At 33.6% G+C, this 24,381-nt stretch overlaps 2 protein-coding genes across 4 annotated transcripts in view; one reads left to right on the top strand and one right to left on the bottom strand.

Moving 5' to 3' along the window:
- Positions 1-24,381, bottom strand: part of MFSD8 (major facilitator superfamily domain containing 8) — a 150,843-nt gene that overhangs the window by 97,799 nt on the left and 28,663 nt on the right. The gene's annotated exons all lie outside the window — the stretch shown is intronic.
- Positions 1-24,381, top strand: part of ABHD18 (abhydrolase domain containing 18) — a 43,144-nt gene that overhangs the window by 15,349 nt on the left and 3,414 nt on the right. The window contains exons 2-12 of one of the 3 annotated variants that reach the window (XM_053216977.1): positions 129-237; positions 878-962; positions 4,634-4,734; positions 9,011-9,089; positions 9,194-9,280; positions 11,070-11,095; positions 16,089-16,227; positions 18,290-18,379; positions 19,042-19,143; positions 22,638-23,016; positions 23,719-23,881. In XM_053216977.1, the coding sequence (XP_053072952.1) occupies positions 146-237; positions 878-962; positions 4,634-4,734; positions 9,011-9,089; positions 9,194-9,280; positions 11,070-11,095; positions 16,089-16,227; positions 18,290-18,379; positions 19,042-19,143; positions 22,638-23,016; positions 23,719-23,881 (1,343 nt within the window). In that variant the 5' untranslated portion in view covers positions 129-145. Of the gene's footprint in view, positions 1-128; positions 238-877; positions 963-4,633; positions 4,735-9,010; positions 9,090-9,193; positions 9,281-11,069; positions 11,096-16,083; positions 16,228-18,289; positions 18,380-19,041; positions 19,144-22,637; positions 23,017-23,718; positions 23,882-24,381 lie in introns of those variants that run through there. The other 2 variants (XM_053216978.1, XM_053216979.1) reach the window with 2 other exon arrangements.

Raw genomic sequence — 24,381 nt, 5'->3', positions numbered from 1 at the left:
AAGTTGCAAAGTTCCAAGGAGAGTAGATCAATCTGTAATTTTTACCTGATATTTAAAGAGATGGCTAGGAAATTGACCTAGTGCCTAAAATAAAATATTTTAAAGTTATTTTAAATTTTGTTTCATAGATGTTTGTTTGTTACTAATGGGTGTCAGCAAGTTAGATATTCTATACCGGAGACTTCTCCTCACAAAACTTTTTATCAGAGGATGGGGGAGGCCAGAGGATCTCAAAAGGTAACCACTTTTTTCTTAATGTTTATTCTAAATTTGTTTTAGTAAAAAAAATTAAAATTTTTTTTTCAGTGATACAATCCTTTGTTATAAATATGAAGTGATTGACAACTTAAGCATTAAAGTATATAAAATATTAAATTGCTTTTTCTCTTCTGTCTTTTTAATTATTTCCGTTTTATCCCATATAATCATAAATTATGTTAAAAGTAATTTTAAAATTAAAAATAAAGAGCTCTCAAATACAAAGTAGATTTTGAACTTTAATTATTTTTAAGTTGCTTATAGTTTCCAGGGATAGAGCTTCCTCATGTAAATTGAATTTGTAATGACTATAAAGCTGGCATATACTGTAGGTCATAGAAGTATCTGGACTTAAGAAAATGAATTTTCAGGATTTATGCCTTTAATTTTGAGTATTGCATATGTTAATTGCTTTCTGAACAATGATATTTCTCAAATGTTTTATGGATAAGATGTCCAGCTTGAATAAAAACCAGTAGCCTCATCTTTTTCTCTAATGATTTGAATTAAATTTTAACATAGCTTATGAACTGGACTTGCAAATTTTTCAGCATTATACATCACTCCCTGTTTAATGGGCATATTGAATTTTTCCCTTTTTCCCCCCTTATCCTAATAGACTCTTCGAATTCAGAAAGATGATTGGAAATCGAGAAAGATGTCAGAATCTGGTTTCAAGTGATTACCCAGTACACATTGATAAGGTATTTAAATGAAAGAAATGCAATTACAGAAATTCTGGTTTAACATAAATATGTGTCAAGAATAGGTTGAGGGGTGTCTGGCTGGCTCAGTCAATGGAGTGAGTTCAAGCCCATGTTGGGTATAGACATTACTTGAAAATAAAATCTTAAATAATAATAATAATAATAAAATAAAGCTTAAAAAAAGAATAAGTTGAATATTGGAGTATAATAATAAACACTAAAACATGAGTACAGTATAGACTTTTCATTTAATATGATTAAAATAAATACCATATGTATCCTAATAGGATGCTTATAATAATTGTAATCATGTATATGAGAGCATATATTTAGTACTTGCTTAAACAGAAGAAAATATTTAAGGCTTCATCTTTTTGAGCCTCATTTTGTATCTTTAGGATCAGAAGGATTAAAATATTTAAGAATTATGAGTAATACAGGGAAGTATTCTACTTGGAGAATCAGCACATGAGAAGTTGTTAACCAAAACGCCTATTAAATAACATCAGGGAAATGTTATGGGAAATAGTTAATTGGTGAAAGAATGGTAGAAAGAAAACGCAGTAACATTAGAGAAAATTAGAGAATATATTTGAAATAGTGTTGTTTTTTAGCAACCACGTTTTTCTGTAAAAAAGTTCTAGGATTATATAATTGGATAATTGAAGTATTGTTGGGGAAGGGGTACAAATGCATAGCCTTCATATCTCTCATTGCCCTTCAATCAAAGTAACTCTATTTTCATCTCTTATATGTATTGGATATCCTTAGAGGATTTCATTTTTCAAAACAGTTCCACTACTAAAAACAAAATTTTATACATTGGAAATCCCTCATCCATACCATATAGCTATTCTTTCTATAGCTTCTGGATTTAGAACATTTCTCCCTCAAATTTTGCTCAATGTTACTATTTACCTGGTTTTTTTTCCTATTAAAAATCACAGGCTTAAAACAAACAAATTAAAAGCATACCAAGTAAAAAATCAAAAAGCTAACTTTCTGTCACTTTCCACTGCTTAATTCTATTTGTATCCCAAGGAAAAATTACTGTTAAGATTTGGGGATGCATCCCTTCCTCTTCCCCTATTGTTCCCATTACTGTCTCTTTTGGTTTTTAAAAATTGAAGTAAAATTCACCTGCCATGAAATTCACCTTTTTTAAGGTGTGCAGTTAAGTGTTGTTGTTTTTTATATTCTTCCTAAGATGTGCAAACATCACCACTATCACTACCTAATTCCAGAACATTTTTATCTCCTCAAAAAGAAACTATGTACCCATTAGCTGTTACTTCCTACTTCCCCAGCCTCCCACCTGTTAGCAGCCACTAATCTGCTATCTCAATGGACCTATTCTAGACTTTTCATATAAATGGAATCATATAATATGAGGTCTTTGTGTCTGGCTTATTTCACTTAGCAAAAATTTCTTGGTTCATCCATGTTATGTAACATTACCTTCTTTTTTATTGGTAAATAATATTCCATTGTATAGATATGTGACATTTTGTTTATCCATTTATCAGCTAATGAACATATGGATTGTTTCTGCTCTTTGACTATTATTAATAAGGCTGTGAACATTCATGTTCAAGTGATTTTGTGTATATATGTTTTGAATTTTTTTGATATTAATCTAGTAGTGGAATTTCTGGGTCATATGGTAATTCTGTGCTTAACTTTTTGACGAACTAAGAACTGTTTTCCAAAGTGCACCATTTTACTTTTCCGACCAGTAGTGTATAATAGTTCCAATTTGTCCACATTCACACTATTTGTATTAAATAGCCATCCTAGTGGGTGGTTTTCAATATGCCTTTCCCTTATAACTGTGATGTTGAGCATCTTTTCATGTGCTTAGTGGCCATTTGTATGTCTTCTTTGGAGACATCTATGAAATCATTGCCTATTTTTAACCGGGTTATTCATCTTTTTATTGTTGAGTTATAGCTGGTTTAATTTTTAAGTCTATATTACTTATGGTTCTAAATTGCTTTTTTTTCTTACCAAGTTGCCATTTGTCCCAACACTATTTGTGGGATTATTACTCCCTTTCACATTAATCTGTGCTGCCTCCTTTATCAAATAATTTATTATTCTAAATCATATAAATTCATATTGTACACATCAGGTCTCCTTACCATTTTCAAAAAATGCAGTGCAATCCTAATTAAAATACTCAATTTAGAACTGAAGTCTATAAAATGATCTTAAAATTATTTTGGGAAGAATCATGAAAGTACAATCAGATCAGGAACACCTAAAAAAGAAGAGTGATAAGGAAAACCTACTTCAGTCATTTGTCAATAGATATTATAAAGCTGCAGCATGATCAAACAGCATGATATTAGTATAAATGAAAGGTAGGCTAATAAGCATTATCTACAATAGCCAGATTATGGAGACAGCCCAAGTGGCCATCACCTGATGAATGGATGAAGAAGATGTAGTGTATACACACACACACACACACACACACACACACAATGGAATATTACTCAACCATAAAAAAAGAATGAAATCTTGCCATTCGCAATGACGTGGATGGAGTTAGTATTAAGCTCAGTGAAAAAAATACTGTGTGATTTCACTCATATGTGGAATTTAAGAAACAAATGAACCAAAGGGGAAAAAAGAGAGAGAGGGAGGCAAACCAAGAAACAGACTCTTAACTATAGAAAACAAATTGATGGCTACCAGAGGGGAGGCAGATGGAGGAATGGGTTAAACAGGTGATGGGGATTAAGGAGGGCACTTGCTGTGATGTGCACTGGGTATTTGATGTTAAGTGATGAACCACTAAATTCTACATCTGAAACTAATATTGCACTGTATGTTAACTAGCTAGAATTTAAATAAAAACTTGGAAGCCAAAAACCAAAAAAAACCTTTTAAACGAGTGGGGGGAAAAAGATAGACTTATAAAACCCAATAAAGGATTGAAAATAATGTTATAACTTATTAAAACTTACTTCATGATAAAGTAGCATTTTAAGTCACATGCAAAACAAAATGTGGATTATTTAATAAGACATTACTGGCTAGAATTTTTGTTTTAAAATAAGATGGTTATATATGGTATCCACAGATAAAATTTTTTGTTTACAATTTTAATGAAAATATGTGGTGCTTTACTGCTAATTTAATTTTGATTACTGACCTGATAAAGATTTTTTATTTATAAAAAATAACTGATGAAGGGAAAGTTTAGGTGTCAGACATTAGCAAATGCCTTTGCTATAAATATAAATATACATTTCTCCTTATTTAATGTTTACATGACTCATTGTCTCAATGGATTGCTTAAACATCAAGTCAACCCTTATTTAATTGTGGTAAATTATTTTTACAGTTTCTTTGTAAATTGTTCTTATGTTTACTTTGATATTTTTGAATTCTTCCAACTAGTATTTTATTGACTTATTTCATGCTTTTGTACAAATGCAGTTTATTTATAGTTTACTTTTCCAACTAGCCTGTAGTAAAGGATGTAAAAGGAAAAGAAATGTGTGTGAGGAGCCATGCCTTCAGAAAACTGACTGGGGCAAAAGAATACATTGTAGTCAGTGAAAAAATTTTTAATTGAATGGAACTTTTTTATATTAAAACATGCATGATAGACCTTAGTCTATATGTATGTATACATTTTGGTCTTGCTTTTCTTTTAGATTGAAGAGCAGTCAGACTGTAAGATCCTAGATGGACACTTTGTTTCCCCCATGGCCCACTATGTGCCTGATATAATGCCAATTGAATCTGTTATAGCAAGGTAAGAATTTTTATTCAGAAAGTTTAAAGTAGTAAATTATTTTTTACTTACAGTTATAATATCAATGGCATACTATTTTTAATTGGTTAGCATTAATTGCAATAATTATTTAGCATTGCTCCCGGTAAACGTGGGGTGAAGCAGAATAAAACTATAGAAAAGAGACTGTTATAAATAAGGTAATTTATATAAGCCTAATGGAACCACAAAGATAAAACCTATTAGATAAACAAAAGACAAAGAGAAAGAAATCTAAGCATTCCACTACAGAAAATCATCAAATCACAAAGAGACAAAAAGAAGAAAGGAACAAAAGAATAATAAAATAATAAAAAGAATAACAACAGCCAGAAAACAGTAAACAAAATGGCAATAATAAATTTATAATGGTCAATAATCACTTTAAATGTAAACCAACTGAATTCTCTAATCAAAAGACTTAGACTGGCTGAATGGATTGAAAAAAAAGAAAAAACAGGACTCAAGTATGTGCTGCCTATAAAAGACTCACTTCCAGGGCACCTAGCTGGCTCAATTGGAAGATCATTCAACTCTTGATCTCGGGTTTGTGAGTTCGAGCTCCACATTGAGTGTAAAGATTACTTAAATAAATAAGCTTTAAAAGAAAACTGTTTAAGAAAAAAAGATTCACTTCAGATGAAGGACATACATAGACTGAAAGTAAAGGTATGGAAAAAGATATTCCATGCAAATGAAAGTCAAAAGAAAATAAAGATAGCTATATTATATCATACAAAAAAGACAAAGATTGGAGGGGCACCTGGGTGGCTCAGTCAGTTAAGCATCTGACTTTGGTTCAGGTCATGATCTAATGGTTCATGAGTTTGAGCCCTGAATCGAGCTGTCTGCTGTCAGCACAGAGCCTGCTTCAGATTCTCTGTTCCCCCCTCTCTCTGCCCCTCCCTCCCTCTTTCTCAAAAATAAACATTAAAAACAAATACTGGATAAGGGGTAAAGAAGGTCATTATATAATGATAAAGGGATCAGTCTAACAAGAGGATATAACATTTGTAAATATTTATGTACCCAATATAGGAGCTAAATATATATTTAAAAAAATTAACAAACTTGAAGGCAGCAATAGAATACAGTAGGGAGCTTTAATACCTGACTTGCAGCAATGGATAGATGATCCAGACAGAAAATCAGTAAGAAAACATTGGACTCAAACTACCCATTAGATCAAGTGGACTTAACCTAGATATTCACAAAATATTATATCCAACAGCATCTGAATACACATTCTTTTAAAATATACAGGGCGGGGCACCTGGGTGGCTCAGTCAGTTAAGCATCCTACTTTGCCTCAGGTTGTGATCTCACAGTTCATGAGTTTGAGCCCCACATCGGGCTCTATGCTAACAGCTCAGAGCCTGGAGCCTACTTCAGCTCCCTCTCTCTCTGCTTCTCCCCCGCTTGTACTCTGTCTCTCTCTCAAGAAAATAAACATTAAAAATTTTTTTTTTAAATTAAAAATAGAACTACCATATATGATCCAGCAACTCCACTTCTGGGTATATATTTGAGGGAAACAAGAACATTGATTTGAGAAAATATCTGCACCCCCGTGTTCATTGCAGCATTATTTACAATAGCCAAGACATGGATCCAACCTAAATGTCCATCAGTGGATGAAAGGATAAGGAAGTGGTATATAAAAGGAGTGCAGTATTATTCAGACATAAGAAAGAAGGAAACTCTCCAGGGGCATGTACATGGCTCAGTTGGTTGAACGGTTCAGTGTCTGACTCTTGATTTTGGCTCAGGTGATGATCTCGTGGTTGGTGGGATTGAGCCCCATGTTGGGCTCTGCACTGACAGCACAGAGCCTTCTTGGGATTCTCTCTCTCCCTCTCCCTCTCTCTACCCCTCCATCCTCTCTTTTCAAAGTAAATTAAATAACAACAGCAACAAAAAAGGAAATTCTCCCATTTGCAACTACATGGACCTGGAGAACATTATGCTAAGTGAAATAAGTCAGACAAGGACAGATACCATATGTTCTCACTTATATGTGGAATCTAAAACAATGATGACAACAACTTGGAACTCAGAGATACAAAGAACAGACTGGTAGTTGCCAGAGTTGGGAGTGGGGGCTGGGTGAATTGGGTGAAAGCGGTCAAAAGGTACAAACTTTGTTATAAAATAAGTCTTGAGGATATAATGTACAGCATGGTGACTGTAGTTAATACTGTATTGTATATTTGAAAATTGCTAAGACAGTAGATCTTAAAAGTTCTTATCACAAGAAAAAGGATTTTTGTAGCTATGTGTGGTAATGGATGCTAACTATTGTGATGATCATTTCACAATACATACATATATCAAATCATTAAATTATATACCTGAAACTAATAATATATGTCAATTATCTCAGTATTTAAAAAGAGATTTTGGAAGCTGAAAATGGGAAGCCATTAAGATCTATATAGATACTTTCCCTACCTCCCTTTCCTGTATGCTTCCTGGTCTCTTATCCCTGCTTTATGACCCATGCCATTTCTCTGTGGGTAGTTTATCTTTCTCTGCTTCTCATGCAGTGACAAAAAATAGCTACCACAGCTCCACAGAGCCTTCATGGTGAAAGCTCAACAGAATCTGGAGTCTGTCCTAATTACAGACTACCAAAAGAACAAATCTGTACTGCCCTAATTTGTACTACCCCAGGCCCAATCAACTGTAGCTGAGGAGCTCACATGAACTCTACCTATTCATCACGGGCACTGGAAAATACTCTTGTGAGAAGGTACTGTAATATGAGCAGACAGACTAATTAGTGAGCCTCTATTAGATGAGTGGTCAGTTATTACTGTAATAAAATATTCTTATTAATTTAAAGCTATTCTTCAATAATGAAGTCTCTACATGGAATGCTATGAAACAGAAGGAAAAAAATAATAGCAGAGATGTCCAGCATTTCACAGAAAGCATTTTTAAATGTTTTTATTTACCCCAAATCATCAAAATATCAAGAAGCAGGACAGTTCTGAGAATGCAAAATGAAGCAGAGTTGTTAACATTGGCAGTTTTGATGAAGAGATTAAAAATTAAGAGTTAGTTCCCATGAGCACAAAACAGAAAGAACCACTGAACCCTCCTAATGTACTTGTGTGTATTCTGTGTTCAACAATTTATTGATAATAGATAACTAGTGATATTGTCCCCTGCACAAGCAAAATAAGCTCAAAATTGAGGTTTATGTTGCCTGAGAATGCAGCTACCTAAGGTCAAACCTTGAGTTGACAGAATGCAGTATTATACTAGATAATAATTCTAGAATATCAATTGCTAAGGAAATTAAAAAGGCAAGTAAACCAGTTTAGGAAGATAAAGTTCTGAAGATGAATGGTGGTGATTGTTGCATGACACTGTAAATATGCTTTTTAAAAAAATTTTTTTGAGTTTATTAATTTTGAGAGAGTGAGTGGGGGAGGGGCAGAGAAAGAGGATGAGAGAGAGAATCCCAAGCAGGCTTTATGCTGGCAGTGCAGAGCCTGATGTGGGACTCAAGCCCACGAACCATGAGATCATGACTTCAGCCAAAACCAAGAGTTGGAAGCTTAACTGAGCCACCCAGGTGTCACCCCAACAATGTAAATGTACTTAATGCTGCTGAACTGTACAACTTAAATATAGTTAAAATGGTAAATTTTATGTTACGTGTATTTTACCACAATTAAAGTAAAAGTCCTATAGGGAAAAAACATTAAATGAAAAGCAAATTACTACAATAAGAAGATGACACATAGGGAAAACTGTTTTTTGTTTTTTGTTTTTTGGCATTTGGCATGGATTGCTTTTTCTCCAAGTTGGAAAGCAAAAGAGATCACATAAAGTATTTTACTGATACATCAACAGCTTGTACAACCAAGCATTATTCCTGCAAGGAGAAAAAGCAGAGCTATGTAGAGAGTTGTTGTTTCTAAGACTTACTCATATATATTGATGTCTCAACAAAATAAGAAAATTTCATTATGCATTTATAAAGTGATACTGAATAAGGTAAAAATGATTACAATGAATTCTGTGTTTATATTGTACTGCATATTTTAATATCCTAATATAATATCCTAATATAGCAAATTTATAATATCTTATTTGCCTTTATGCAAACATGAATTATTCATCATAATTTGAATGTCAAAATTCTGAATGATCTCTTCTCCCAAATAATTTAATTATTTACAAATTGAAAAGTTTGTATTGAAAATCTTCTAAAGAGAATTCTACTTCTGTGTTTTATTTTAAATAGGTTCCAACTTATTGTTCCTAAGGAGTGGAACAGCAAATATAAACCTGTATGCATTCATCTTGCTGGAACAGGAGATCATGTAAGACTTTCTATGACGCCTTAATCCCTAATTTGTTAACATACTCTTTGTAACACAGATGTGGTTATTACATTCTTTAAGTATGTCATCTTTTCTTTCCTTAGCATTACTGGAGACGACGAACACTAATGGCTCGTCCTATGATTAAAGAAGCCCGAATGGCTTCTTTGTTGCTAGAAAACCCTTATTATATCCTTTTGTGATACCTAGAAATCTTTTCTTTTATTTATAGATTTAGTCTTCAAAAAGAATGATAGATAGTAACCAGCTTTTCTAAACCAGTTAAATTTAGTGTCAGTTCAGAAAATATTTAAGAAGCAAGAATGAAAAGAAGTGAAAAATTATTTCATGCCTTTAAACAACCAATGTTAAGGATTGTGCTTCCACTGTGTAATGAAGATAAATTGTACTTTTTTCTTATAAAACTTATGCTGGATTTTAATATTATTAAGTCAAATGTTTGCTATTAAGGAAACCTTCATGTTTTAAATTCATTTACATTTAAGTCATCAGTTGAGGTTTAGAACAGTTCTTAACTTGACTTTCAAGATGACGTCAGACTATTCCCAGAAGAAGAAATGAAACTGATGCACAGATATAAAGAAATGTTCGGGGCACCTGGGTGGCTCAGTTGGTTAATCATCTGACTCTTGGTTTTGGCTCAGGTCATGATCTCACGATTTGTGAGTTCAAGCCCCACATAGGTCTCTGTGCCGACAGCACAGAGCCTGCAGAGCCTGCTTGGGATTCTCTCTCCCCTCTCTTTCTGTTCCTACCCCATTCATGTACTCTCTCTTTCTCTCTCAAAAATAAATAAACTGTAAAAAAAAATTTTTTTTTAATTTAAAAGAAATGTTCAACGTTGCTGGTAATAAGAGAAATGTAAAGTTAAAGCAACATTACCAAAGATTTAAAAAATAAAACCCAGTAGTTGTGAGGCTATTGTAAAAAAAAAAAAATAGGCACTCTTATTACTAATGGCTGTGAAAATTGGTTTAATCCTTGGGGAAAGCATTTCTACTGTATCAGGAGCATTAAAAAATCTTATGTCCCTTGACAGTGATTTTGATTCTTGGAAATTTATTCTAAGGATAAAATACAAAGAAAAGAGAAAGTTGATTGAAAAGAGATTTATATAGTTTTATTTATAATAGTAAAGCATTAGAAATAGGTTAAATGTCTCACAATAGATAAATGGTTGAGTAATTTGTGGTTCATAATATTAGAATATTATGCAATTGGTTATGTATATTGCTCTACCATTTACTACCTGTATGACCTTGGACCTGTTATTTAACCTTTTAGTACCTCAGATTTTTCATTGGTAAATGGGAATAATCTCTTAGATTATTCAGAGTATTAACTAGTTAATACTGTCTAGAACAGTGCCTGGTAAATGACATTCAGTAAATTTTAATGGTTAGTTATTTTTAAAAAGTTTACAGTAATATATGAAAAGTATAATGCAAAAATAGGATACAAAACTCTGGTGTGACATAGATAGGCAGAAAACCTAAAAACAGAAAAGCCATTAAAAACTGTGTGTAAGGAAAAAATACTGGACATACACCAAAATATTAATATGGTTGTCTGTACATGAAGTAGTTTTTCTTCTAATATACTTTTCTGTATTTTCTAGATTTTATATAGTCAACATATAAATGAAAAAAAAAACAACCTTAATTTTAAAATTAAGTTGAAGATTGCACAGCCCTTTGGATATACTAAACACATTAAATTGTGCACTTAAAATGGGTGAATTATGTGGTATGCAATATCAACAAAGCTGTTTTAAAAAAGAAAAAAATCACATTGAAAATCCTGAGAACTCCTCAACAGCCTATTTGAGATAATTAGAAAATAGTTATTTCAGTAATAAATTGTGTTAAAATGTAACTATTTTGCTTAAGTAAATATGTTTTGAGACACAAACTGTATTTAATTATTTTAAAACTTTCTCTTTGACCCACATTCTTAAATGGCTGCAGGAAACCCAAGGACCAAATGTAAGTATACATCACCTTCGTTTTTGTAATCTTTATGCCAAATTTTCAGTGGTATTAAAATTTTTGTTAGTCTTTGGTTAATCGTTTCTAAGTTTAACATGCAAATGTTATTTGGGGAAAAGTTCTGTTATAAAACTGTAGTAGTCATGTTGAGTTAAATTTTTATCTTAAGCTTTTTGCACTTAAAATGTTTGATAAAGAGATAAATAAGAAATTTTAGGGGTGCCTGGGTGGCTCAATCATTTGAGCATCTGACTTCGGCTCAGGTCATGATCTCACAGTTTGTGGGTTCAAGCCCCACATGGGGCTCTGTACTGACAGCTCAGAGCCTGGATCCTGCTTCAGATTCTGTGTCTCCCTCTCTCTCTGCCCCTCCCCTGCTCACACTCTGTCTCTCTCTTCTCTCTCAAAAATAAATATTAAAAAAAAATTTTTTTTAATTTTAGGGGCACCTGAGTGGCTTATTTGGTTAAGTGTCCTACTTTTGATTTCAGCTTAGGTCATGATCTCATGGTTTGTGGTTTCGAGCCCTGTCTTGGGCTCCATGCTGGTGGTGCAGAGCCTGCTTGGGATTCTCTCTCCCTTTCTCTCTGTCCTTTCTCCACTCATGCTTGCTCTCTCTCTCTCTCAAAATAAACTTAAAATAAAGTTTTTAATAGGCTGATGGAAGGTATATTTTATTTATAAAACTGTAACTGAAGAAATGTTAAAACATTTTCCTTCTTAAAGTACATTTACTTACTTCGTGAAATTAACACCACTCCTTTTTATTCTTGCAATGTATAGTATAGGTAATCTGAAGATAATCTCTTCTTGGTTTTTAGAAATGATGAACTATGAAGCATTTCCATAAGCTATGTCATGTTTGGTTTTGATTCATTCAGTAAATATTTGATTCAAAACATTGGGAATATAACAACAAAAAGATAAGGTCCTTACTGTCATAGAGCTTATATTCTAGGATGAGAGATAGATAAAAATAAATAAGGTAATTTTGGATATTTATCAATGCCATGAAGAAAATAAAGCAGGGCAACCAAGTAATGAATAATAGAGGTGGGCGCAGGGTTGGAGCAGTTTTAGATCTGAGGACATGATATAATGAGAAGGAGCCACCAAGGTGAAAACCCAGAGGAAGATCAGCCTCAGAGAAGGAAGAATGAAAAACCTAATATAAGCATGGGAGAGTAGTATAAGACAAGGTCAGAAATGTAGGCAAGGGTCAGATTTATGAAGAGCCATGTGCTTTGAATTTTACTATAAGTGCAGTGGGAAACCTTTGGAGGACTTTAAGGAGAGGAATGGTCTGATTTGTGTTATTAAAAGCTTATTTTGGCTTAGTCGGGCTAGTATGGCAACAGAAAAATCAAATAGGAAGCTATAGCAGTAATGCAGGAGGAAAAAAAAAGTGACTTTAAGGAAGTGGCAGTAGAGATGGAAAGAAGCTCTCATGGGTAATTAGAAGTTGAAATGATAAGACTCATTGATAAATTGGATATTGTTGGTAAGAAATCAAAAGTTCTGACTTGCATGTGTTAAATGTGTGATGTCTGTTAGAACTGCAGGTGGAGAAGTTAAGTAGGGAGTTGGAAAGTCCTGGAGAGGTAGATTTAGAGGTCACATGTTCTACGTGGTCGTGACATGGAAGAGATATAGATGAAATTGGAGTGGGTTGGAAGCAAACCTGTATCCTATGAAGGATAGTTTAGAATAAACTTTGTGAAATGTGAAAAATTAATGTCCAAGCTAAGTAGTTCAAGAATTCTTACTCTGGAACCAAGCTCTGTATTCAGAACTAAGTGTGTCATTTTTACTCTGTTCTATTGGTGGTTAAAAACCCAAAAGAGTTTATTGAGTTATAGTTAGAGGCAGCATGGGTTTAACAGAAAGATGTTGACTTTGGAGTCATAGAGACATAGGTTGCAATTGTAATTTGTCATTTAATAATTGTATTACCTTGGTCTAAGTATCTGTTACCTCATTTATAAGGTGGGAATACTCTATAATTTCTTCCACACAGAATTGTTGTGAGAATCATGATATAAAATATCCTATCATGTATCATAAACCCAAGAAATATAATAATACACCAGTATATTTATTTTTCTCAAATAATTCATTGTAAGAGATGGTTTGCAATTTAAATAGTAAATTTATTTTTATCTCTCTTTTTAAAAGCCATCTTATGCTTGTTTTCATCAAAAGTGTGAGACTCGGTCCACTGTTATAAATAAATAACCACTGTCCCAGAACCCTACATTAGTAACTTCTATTAAAAGAGCAAACTGAAGTGAGTTTGATAATTCAGACTTCTGTACGAGGCCAAAATACATAATCAGGGGAATTACGTGATCATCAATAGAAAATTGGAATGAGAATAAGAAACAAATGTAAGGATACATGGGCTGTTTTATGAGGAAGCACATCTATGATCTATTTTGACAGAGGATAGCATAGTTTCCATAAAGAGAAATTCTGACTTAGAGCTCTGAGGAGATGTGGTAGGACAGTGGACATAAGCTCTTTGGGGGCCAGAAATGTGTTTTTCACAACTTGGCATTCCTACAGCTGCTAGTTCTTTGTGCATAATCACCCTACATAGACATACAGTAAACAACCATTGATAAAGTGAATTTTGTACACCTCGACAAGGTTTCATCCAGTGGCCAATCATGTATGTCTTTATATGAACTAAAATTTGAAAACAGATTCTAACTTGGACACTTCAATAATAAGATAGTATTCTTTTTTACCACTAAATAGACATACCTTGGAGATATTTCACCAGCTGCATTAGCCCCTAACAAGAGAGTCAACCCCTCCTTTGAAGCTAGCCATTGTCATCTCTTCTCTAGCTATGAAAGTCCTAGATGGCATCTTCTTCCAACAGAATGCTGTTTTTCAACATTGAAAGTCTGTTGTTTATTTGTAGCTGCCTTTGTTAGTTATCTTCACTAGATCTTCTGGATAACTTACTGCAGCTTCCATATCAGTTGCTGCTTTACCTTTTTGCACTTTTATGTTATAGAGATGGCCTCCTTCCGTAAACCGCATGAACTAACTTCTAGCTTCAAACTGTTCTTCTGCATCTTCTTCACCTCTTTCAGCCTTCATAGAATTGAAGAGAGGTAGGGCTTTTCTCTGTAATAGGCTTTGGCTTAAGGCAATGTTGTGGCTGGTTTGATTTCTATCCAGACCAGTCTTCTCCAAAATTGAAAACCGTTTTGCTTTCTATTTTGTGTGGTCCCTGGAGTAGCACTTTTAATTTCCTTCAAGAACTTTTACTTTGCATTCACAACTTGGCTAACTGTTTGCTGCAAGAGGCCTAGCTTTTGGCCTATCTCCGCTTTTGACATCCCTTCCTCACTAAGCTTGATCATTTTTAGCTTTTGACTTAAAGTGAGAAATGTGTGACTCCTCTTTTTACTTGAACACAGAGGCCATTGTAGGGTTATCAACTGGACTACTTTCAAGATTTTTATATCTTAGGGAACAGGAAGGTGGGAGAGAGGGAGAGAGGTGGAGAACAGCTGGTCAGTGGAGCTGTCAGAACACACATAACATTTATCCATTAAATTTGCCATCTTATATGCGTGCAGTTCCATGGTGCCCCAGAACAATTACAACAGTAACATCACAGATCACCATAACAAATACAATGAAAAGGTTTCTCGATAGTATGAAAATTACTAAATTGTGACAGAGACATGAAGTTAGCAAATGCTTTTGGAAAAGTAGCATCCGTAGACTTAATCGATACAGGGTTGCCATAAACCTTCAATTTGTTCTTTTTTTAATGTTCATTTATTTATGTACACGTGCGTGTGCAAGCGGGGTGGGAGCAGAGATAGATGGAAAGAGAGAATCTCAGGGCTCACACAGGGCTGTCTCACAAACTGTGAGATCATGACCTGAGCTGAAATCAGGAGTCGGACACTTAACTGACTAAGGCACCCAGGCACCCCATAAACCTTCAATTTGTAAGAAATGCAGTGCAATCCAAAGTGCAATAAGATGAAGTATGCCTATGTAAGAATGGTTTGGAATCTAAAAAGATTTAAATGCTTCTAATAAGGAAATGTACTTACATGTAAAATTAGTTTCTAAAGACAGAAAATTCTAGTTGAATTGGTTTTGTTTTTATTTGAGAGAGAGCAGGGGAGGGGGTGAGAGAGAGAATCCCAAGTAGGCTCCATACTTGGAGTGGATCCTACCACCCTGGGATCATGACCTGAGCCAAAATCAAGAGTGACACACAACTGACTTAGCCCTCTAGACACCCCTATTTAAGTTAATAAAAAAACATGTATTTTTATGAAAAATTACTTTTTCAACCAACTTTTAATTATTAAAAGTAAAGCATAGGGAATATAGTCAATATTATAATAACATTTATATAGTGACATATGGTGATTGCAGTTGCCATGGTGAGCATTGAGTAATGTATAAAACTGTCAAATCACCATGTTATACAGCCGAAACTGATATAACATTGTATGTTAATTACACTACTATTTAAAAAATAAAAAATTTTCCAGTTGATTATATTCATAAATTGTGTATTTTTTGAAAATAAGCAACATATTTAAGATTTTGGTAATACATGAGCCTCGTATTAGGTTAAATTCTTTTACATTGCTTTTAAAATTTTTGTGCTTTAAGTTCTATTGTAATAATTTACCCCTGTGTAAATTCATATGGGACAACCACGAATTTTTTTTAACAGTTTGTTTAAGTGCTATCAAATAAATATATTTCCTGGGCTTCAAAGTAGTTAATTGAATTTCAATAAAAAGCAGATATAACTTTTAAAAAAATAAGTATTAGCTGATTAATATGTAGAATAATGTTAGCACTCTTAATTCCATCAGTTTGTTCCATTAGCTATCTGGTCCTTTAAAAGAAAAACATGAAGTCTGGCTGCCTGTTGTAATTTTGCATATATTAAAATGTAAATACATAAATAATTTTCTCTTTTGTCTTGTGAGGCTAGAAGGTCCAGCCTAAAAAACGTGTCTGACCTTTTTGTGATGGGAGGAGCTCTTGTTTTAGAATCTGCAGCTCTCTTGCACTGGCTAGAGAGAGAGGGTTATGGACCTCTAGGAATGACCGGAATATCCATGGGAGGACATGTAAGCCTTTTAATTTCAACTGATACTTAATTGTGATTATGTTTGTAAGATCTAGAGAATGTAGTTATTTTAAAAATGTACTTAAGATGTAGAATTAATTTTAGTCTTGGCAAAAGCAGGAACAGGTTTTAAACTTTTCCCATTATAACGATTTTTTTTTGTATGATTTATATAGACAGTGATTGTACTTCATAGTCATAGCTCAGGTATTGAATTTAATTTAATATTGTATTAAAAGTTAATTTTTATAAAATTTAACTTTTCACATCTCAAATATAAGTGACTTACTTTGCTGTTAAATTGGTGAAGATAGCAAATGTAGAAAATACTTTTCATTTATCTCTTATTGCTGTCCCCAGTGATAAAGAGGTACCTGTTATACCTTTGTCTTCTAGAATATACTGAAACAGCCTCCTAATTGTTTCTCTTTCTCTAGTCTTTTCTTTCATTAAACTTCTTAGTTTTTCTCCACACCATAACTAGAGTGATTTTCCTAAATCTCATCTCTGCTCTCTCCTGCTTAAAACCTGCCAAAGGCTTGCTATTCCAGTGGGCTTTAGATATGCTGGGTGCTAGCATTCTCCTAGTGCCTTCTCATGCCTTTTCACCTAACCAAATAACAGTTTGCCCTTCTGGTTCCAGTCTAGAGCTTACTTCCTATGAGAAGTTCCTCCACTCCCAGCCTAAACCCTAGACTGTACTTCATCTCTTATTAGTACTTATTTCACTGCATTGTGATTACTTGTTTAGCAGTTTTTCTCCATGAAGCAGTAGGTTCAGTAAGGGCTATTGATATGCTCTAATTGTTTCCTAAACATATTAGTCACTCCATACATTTTAAAAGAAACAACAACAAAATATATATAGTTTTCTGTAAGTAATTTGAATTATAAAATTAAGTTTAAAAACTGGCTAAAATTCAAAAATATTATTAGTGAGATTGAAGGGTGGAAAATTATTTCTTTTCCCTACCTAGTAATGTTTGCATTGTTATGACCCAGATTAGGATCTTAGAACTTTCACCTGAACGACTGCCTATACTGGTTGGTTTCCTACCTCAGATCTTACTCTTTCTAATCAATCTTAGGAAGTGCTATCATTTTAGCTTCCTTGAATCACTTCTTTGACATTGCCACTCTTTTGTTCAGGCCTCTTTATTAACTTCCCAGTATATACAGAGCAAAAGGGACCTCTCATCTGTTGCTATTCAGTCTTTCCAGCCTACCTATCTCCCTCACCCCATTCACCATATATGCCCTATTGACCAGCCAAAGTAAGTTATATTGGCTGTTTTCGTAGCAGACTTTGCACTTTTTCACCATCTTGCCTTTGATCATGTTGTCTTCTTTATATAGAAGACAAGACCCCATCTTTCATTTTCCCTAAAGGACAGCCATTTCATGAAGCCTTCTCTGATTCCCCTAGCCAAAAAATAACTTTTCCTTTCTCTAAACACACACATTACATTATATAAGTTATATAATTTGCTTTGTAGTTCACCAGCCTTTTTACAGTCAGCCTCAAAGGTCTGAGATTTTATAGTTGTGATTTTGTTGTCACTGAGCAGGTCACTTAAGTACGGAGTGTGATTAGCCTCCTGCCTAGCGTCTACATTTCAGCATGTTTGCTCTATATTTACCCAGTAGAAAGTAGTTCTCTGTGGAAGATCTTGAGATTACTTAAAATTTTCCAATGTACTTTATTACTTTCTAAGGGAGAAGTTATATGTTGTTGTTGAATTTATGATTTGGGGTTTCACAAGGTTGCTAGACATTCTCATGAGTATTTAGAGATTTTTTAAGATTTTATTTTCAAGTAATCTCTTTACCCAATGTGGGGCTCAAACTTACAACCCTGAGATCAAGAGTCGCATGCTCTACCAACTGAGCCAGCCAGGCACTCCAAGTATTTAGAGATTTTGTGTTCATGTCTTATCTTACCAATTACTACTTTCTTCATAGTAAATGAAGTCTTACCAGACTACTTTCTTCATAGTAAACAGTTTTCATTTTAATGAATAGAAATTTAAACAGAAGCTCTCTGACTGTTAAACATATTTCAGATGGCTTCCTTAGCAGTATCCAACTGGCCTAAGCCCATGCCATTGATCCCATGCCTGTCTTGGTCCACAGCATCTGGAGTCTTCACTACGGTAATTTAATTGCAATTAATACTTAAATAGCTATATTTAATGAAAGGTAATTGTTTTGGGGGTTCCTAAAACCCCCTCCAGGTTTGGTGGTTCTCTAGAAGAAATCACAGGACATACCACCTAGTATTACTCACAACTAAGACTTATTACATCAAAAGGATACAATACAGAATTAGCAAAGGGATAAGGCACATGAGGCAAAGTCCGGAGGAAATCAAGCACAACCTTCCACTGGAAGCTCACAGGCTGTGTTTAATTCCTCTAGCAATGCGTTATGACACTATGTACAAAATGTCCATCAGTGAAGGTTGATTGAGCCTGGGAGTCCAGGGTTTTTATCAGGGGTCAATCATTTAGGTAGTCTCTGCCTCATGTACCAAAACTCCAGAGGGAAAGTATGTGTTCAGCAGAAACTACACTGTTTGTCACAATGACTTTATCATTTATCACTTTATCATTTAGAAAGATATATATTGGGGCAAAGAACTGTTTATTAGTCCAGTTCCCAGACTCTAATCAAGGGCCAACATTGCAAGTAGAGCTTTCTAAAGATAGGAAATCTCAAGCCTGCTATGTTTACTCTTTTCTGCACATTAATAATAAAATTATTGGACAAAATGCTTGATAGTGTGGTTTGATCTTAATTTAGTTTGTTATTTCAGGGTGTGCTAAGTAAGTCGATTAATTGGAGGGAGCTGGAAAAGCAGTATTATACGCAGACAGTTTATGAAGAAGAAATTATTCACATGCTTGAATATTGTGGAGTAAGTATTTTTAATTTCTGCATAACATTGGAGGGGGGCAAAAGTTGATTGTGTTTCACGTTTTCAATTTTTAAAAAGAATCGCAAATTTGTTAAAAGGCAGTACTGTTTTTTACTTTTTAAGATTCTTCATTTTAAAATAAAATATAAATAGGGGCACCTGGGTGGCTCAGTTAAGCCTCTGACTCTTGATTTCAGCTCAGGTCATGATCTCACAGTTGTGACATCAAGCCCCACGTCAGGCTCCATGCTAACAGCATGGAGCCTGCTTGGGATTCTCTCTCTCCATCTCTCTCTCTGCCCCTCCCCTGCTTGCACTCACTCTCTCTCTCTCTTGAAAATAAATAAACATTTTAAAAATAAATAAAAGAAAATATAGATATAAAAAATCGTGCAAAGCAAATGTATGGCTTACAACATTTATTAAACAGAAAACCTGTTTCTAATAGGTCAAGAATAGAAATTGACCATCCAACACAGAAACCACTCCCATGTGTCCTAATTAAAAAGCTCTTCTCCCCGCACTGCTAATCATTACCCTTATTTTTATAGTAATTACTTCCTTCTGTTTTTAAAATAATTTTATTGTCCAAATATGTATCCTTATACACTACAATTCTTTTTTTTTGATGTGCTTTTCTGTGTCTTTTAATCTGTAAGTTCCCTTCCATTCCTTTCCTTTTCCTTATAATTTATCTGTTGAAGAATTTAGACTATTTACCTTTAGAGTTTCTCACCAACTAGATATTTTTTATTGCATTCTCATGGTATAGTTTAGCATGTTCACTCATGCTCTATATTGCCTGAAAGTTGGCAGCTGGGTCTAGAGGCTTGATTAAACTCAGTTTTTATTTCTTTGGTAGGAGTGTCGGAAGCGCATAATGTCCGGTTGTCTCTATTTTGTGGTGTAAGCCTCCATTGATGTTTAATGCCTATGTCTATTAGTGGAGGACTGCAAAATGCTGATATTCTAAATCTGTCATTTCTTTTTTATTTATTAATTTGAACACTTGTATAAAAAGGCACTTATTGGTTACCTATTATTTGGCTCAGTTCATATATAAAAGGCAGGATAAATGCTTGATATCTTTCCCTTAATTTACTAGTTTTCAAGATAATGAATTGGTTCCCTCTTAGTCTCCTAAGGTGACCAGTTCCTTTCCTGGTTTTTTTCTTTTTATGAATTTTTAAATTTTATACATTCAGTTTGGAAGTTACCAAGGATCTCAAGAAATCTCAGAAAGAAAAAACATCTATACTATCAATTAGGACTTTTTATTTATGATTACATCACTATAAATCTCACTCTTGTAAAGGAAATCTATCTTGCATAACCTCAAAGGGTATTTACTTGCCTAAGAACTTTGTAACAAAATATCTCTACCTGCTAGTTAGTTCCTTGTGTTCCCCCATACATATAATAAAAAAATGCTTATATTTGAGAACTTATGATAAAACTCAATATGCATCTTTTTAAAGGGATGTCAAAAATTTTGGTTGTCTGAAACAGCAGTGTAGTCTTACCCAGCACTTTTTTTATGTCTGACTCTTGGTGGTTGTATACAACTCTTTTTGTCTCAGAACTTGTTCACAGCAATACATATTCAGGGAATGTCAAGATGGCTTCCTTTTTTGTTATAAAAACTATGTTTTTCTAATCAAAAGCAGTTAAAGTTGTTGGTGTACCCCTCTGAGTAATTCTGGGGTGCTTGATCTTACATTTCTCAATGTTTTTAGGTGTACAGTTCTTTGGTCCAGATGACTCTAGTGATTTTTTCTGTTAACCAAGTTGTTGGATTTTTTTCCTGCCTTCAATCAATTTTTCATTCTTTAATTTTTTAAATAGCCTGTAGGTCATATGTTCAAGCATCAAAAAGTATAAAAAGGCATATAATGAAACAGTTCCTACCCATACTCCCAATTTGTCTAGGTCCTATCTCCCTCAACAAATAACCCACTGTTTATTAATGTTTCAAGGAATTTTTCAAACCAATAGAAATATGACCTTTTTTCTTACCTTTTTTTATGGACTATACACAAATGTTTCCTTTTTCTTTTTTACTGCTGCATGAGACTATATGGATGGACATACCATGATTCATTAACTAGTTCCCTGTTGATGGGTATTAATGTTGTTTCTCATTTTTCACTAGTAACAAACACTGCTGCCATGAATAAATTTCACAAGTGTAAATTCCTAGAAATGTTGTTCCATTTGTAATGTGGTTAGATTTTGTCTAATTCTAGTTGTTTCAATTTTTACTACCAGCAGGAACGTGTGTATCTGTTTTCCCATAATTTCACAAATTCAGTGTGTTAGCAAACTTACGGGTTTCATTTTTTTTTGTCAACCTAATAATGAACATTGGTATTGTTTTTACTTAATTTACTTAATTTTAAGTGAAATTGAACATGTTTATAAGTTTAAGGGTAACTTATATTTCATTTTCTGTGACCTTTATGTGCATATCCTTTGCTCACTTTTTCTATTGTGGTTTGGGACTTTATATTCATTTCTAGCTTTTAATAAATTAAAGTAGTTAGCTCTTTGCCATATAAGTTGCAAATATATTTTCCCAGGCTGTCATTGTTTTTTGTTTTGACTTTGTCTTTAGTATTTAACGACGTTTATTTTTACTTAAATTACATTGTACTTACAAGTCCTTAAACTTAGTACATCCTTTTGAGATTTTAATAGGTAATATTTTTTCCTTGATAATTTTTAATTCTTCTTAGTTCAGCCTAAGAAAGGGATTTGAGGTAGATGATGTATTACTGCCAGGATACACTCATAAGGCTTTTGGAAGTTCTAAGATTAAGGCAGATCATGAATTTCAAAACTTTGGCAATAAAAACGTGATGCAGACTAAATGATACCCTTTATTGTTTAATAGGAAATATTAAGCAATATAGTATAAGTCACTTATCTTAGTCCTCAGATAAATTCTGAAATCTCTTTTTTCTCTGTTATTTTTTAAGTTGTCAAATATATGCAACATAAAATTTACTATTTCAACCATTTTTAAGTGTACAGCTCAATGGTGTTAATAAATGCATTCACATTGTTGTGCAGCCGTCACCTCTGTCCATCACCACCATCCATCTCCAGAACTTTTTCATTTTACTGAACTGAAGCTCTGTACCCATTGAACAGTAACTCTTCATTACCCACTCCTTCCAGCCCCTGGCAATCCCCACTCTATTTTCTGTCTCTATAAATTTGACTACTCTAGGTACCTCATAAAACTTAAAATCATACAGTATTTGTTCTTTGTTTCTGGCTTATTCATTTAGTGTAATGTCTTCAAAGTTCATCCATTGTCGTATGTATCAGAATTTTGTTCCCTTTTAAGACTAAATGATAATCCATTGTATGTCTATAGCACATTTTGTTTATTTATTAATTGATGGACATTTGTGTTTTCTTTTTATTTTAACAAGGTTGTTAAATAAAATGTATTTTATACTAAATGATGTCTTCTTTTGTATATTCAGACAGATTCTTTCAAAATGGGACAAGAGTTTGTGAAACGCTTCCCTATTGGTGCAGACAAGCTAACTAACCTTAATCTGGTGTCTAGAACTTTAAATTTAGATATGACAGACCAAGTTGTATCCCAAAAACCTAGTGACTACCATCAATCTAATAAAACATCTATCAGTGCCACATCAGAAGGACTCTTGTTGCAAGATACCTCTAAGATGGAGTGCTTCAATCAAACACTTTCACCCAATAAAAGTAGTTATACAAGCTGTGGCCCTCAGTCATATCACCTACTCAGTAAAGAACAAAGAAGAAACAATCTTCAGAAAGAATCTTTAATATTCATGAAAGGAGTCATGGATGAATGTACTCATGTGGCAAATTTCTCAGGTACCAATTTTATATGAAATGGAGAATGTTTGCTGATGTGTAAATATTTGTGAAATATTTTTAAGGATGCTTTACATTTTAAGGATGTTTACAAAATAATTTCATATTTTCAAGAGTATGTTTATTGTTGGCTCCAAAATGTATTTTACAGGATAAGTTGATTATTTAAATATATCATATTTTATCCATGAAAATCTAAATCCATCTAATTAGGGGTGCCTGGGTGGCTCAGTTGGTTAAGCATCCAGCTCTTGATTTCGGCTCAAGTCATGATCTCACAGTTTGTGCAAGCCCTACGTCGGGCTCTGCGCTGACAGCATGGGGCCTGCTTGGGATTCTCTCTCCCCCTCTCTCTCTCTCTCTCTCTGAGTCCCTGCCCTGCTAGTGTGCACTCATGTGCACTCACTCTCTCCTAAAAAATAAATGAGTAAACTTAAAAAAAATCCATCTTAATAGTTAACTAAAAATATATTGGATTTCATACCTTATTTAGAATGTTCATCTCATTGTATTAGAGATGAATATTATGATATTATGTAATATTATAGTTGATTTTTAACTTAATCAAAAAGTTGTAATTTGACCAACTTGACTTACTGTACTATCAAGTATGTTTTATTTTCTAATATGATAGTATTTATATAAAAATCTTAGAACTTTTTAAAAGTATATATGTTGCATCTTTTAAAATTCCATACCTAGTTCCAGTTGACCCAAGCCTCATTATAGTGGTTCAAGCCAAAGAAGATGCCTACATTCCACGAACAGGAGTTCGAAGTCTACAAGAAATCTGGCCCGGTTGTGAAATCCGGTATCTAGAAGGGGGTCATATTAGTGCTTATCTTTTTAAACAAGGACTCTTCAGGTAAGATGATTGGTCTAATATCTATTTATTTGGTTTTGTAATTTTTTGCCTCAAAAAGAGGATTGGGTATTTTTATTGTATGTTTTAGTCCACTTTCCTTTTTTTCCTGCCCCACTCAGTTCTCACCTTGTGGTATTCTTACCTATCTCATCCTCTTCTTGTTTCTTCTAAAGAACTGGAGAAGTTGTATGATAGGCATATTTTATTGTGTGTTTTTACACTCTTCAAATATTAATAGCCAGGTATTTTAGGGTATAGGGAGGAACACAGTTTGTAAAATTTGCTTTGGTTCATTATGAGTTTTTCACTCCACTCTTTTCTTCTCTCAAGATGGCATAAGTATCTGTGGAATAATTGAGCAATGTTTTTCCGTAGCAAGTGAATATGGAATCTTAAGTGAGAAGTGAAATATTGGTTTTAATGCTAATAACCTTATATGACTCCAGTATTTATTAGAACTTACAAAAACCTTTGATTCTATATCTCTAGTATTTTACAGC

This window comes from Acinonyx jubatus, chromosome B1 (assembly GCF_027475565.1).
Source record: "Acinonyx jubatus isolate Ajub_Pintada_27869175 chromosome B1, VMU_Ajub_asm_v1.0, whole genome shotgun sequence".
NCBI classification, from domain to species: Eukaryota; Metazoa; Chordata; class Mammalia; order Carnivora; family Felidae; genus Acinonyx; species Acinonyx jubatus.
The sequence above is the reverse complement of the archived record's forward strand: the minus strand, read 5'-3'. Positions and strand labels throughout refer to the sequence as shown.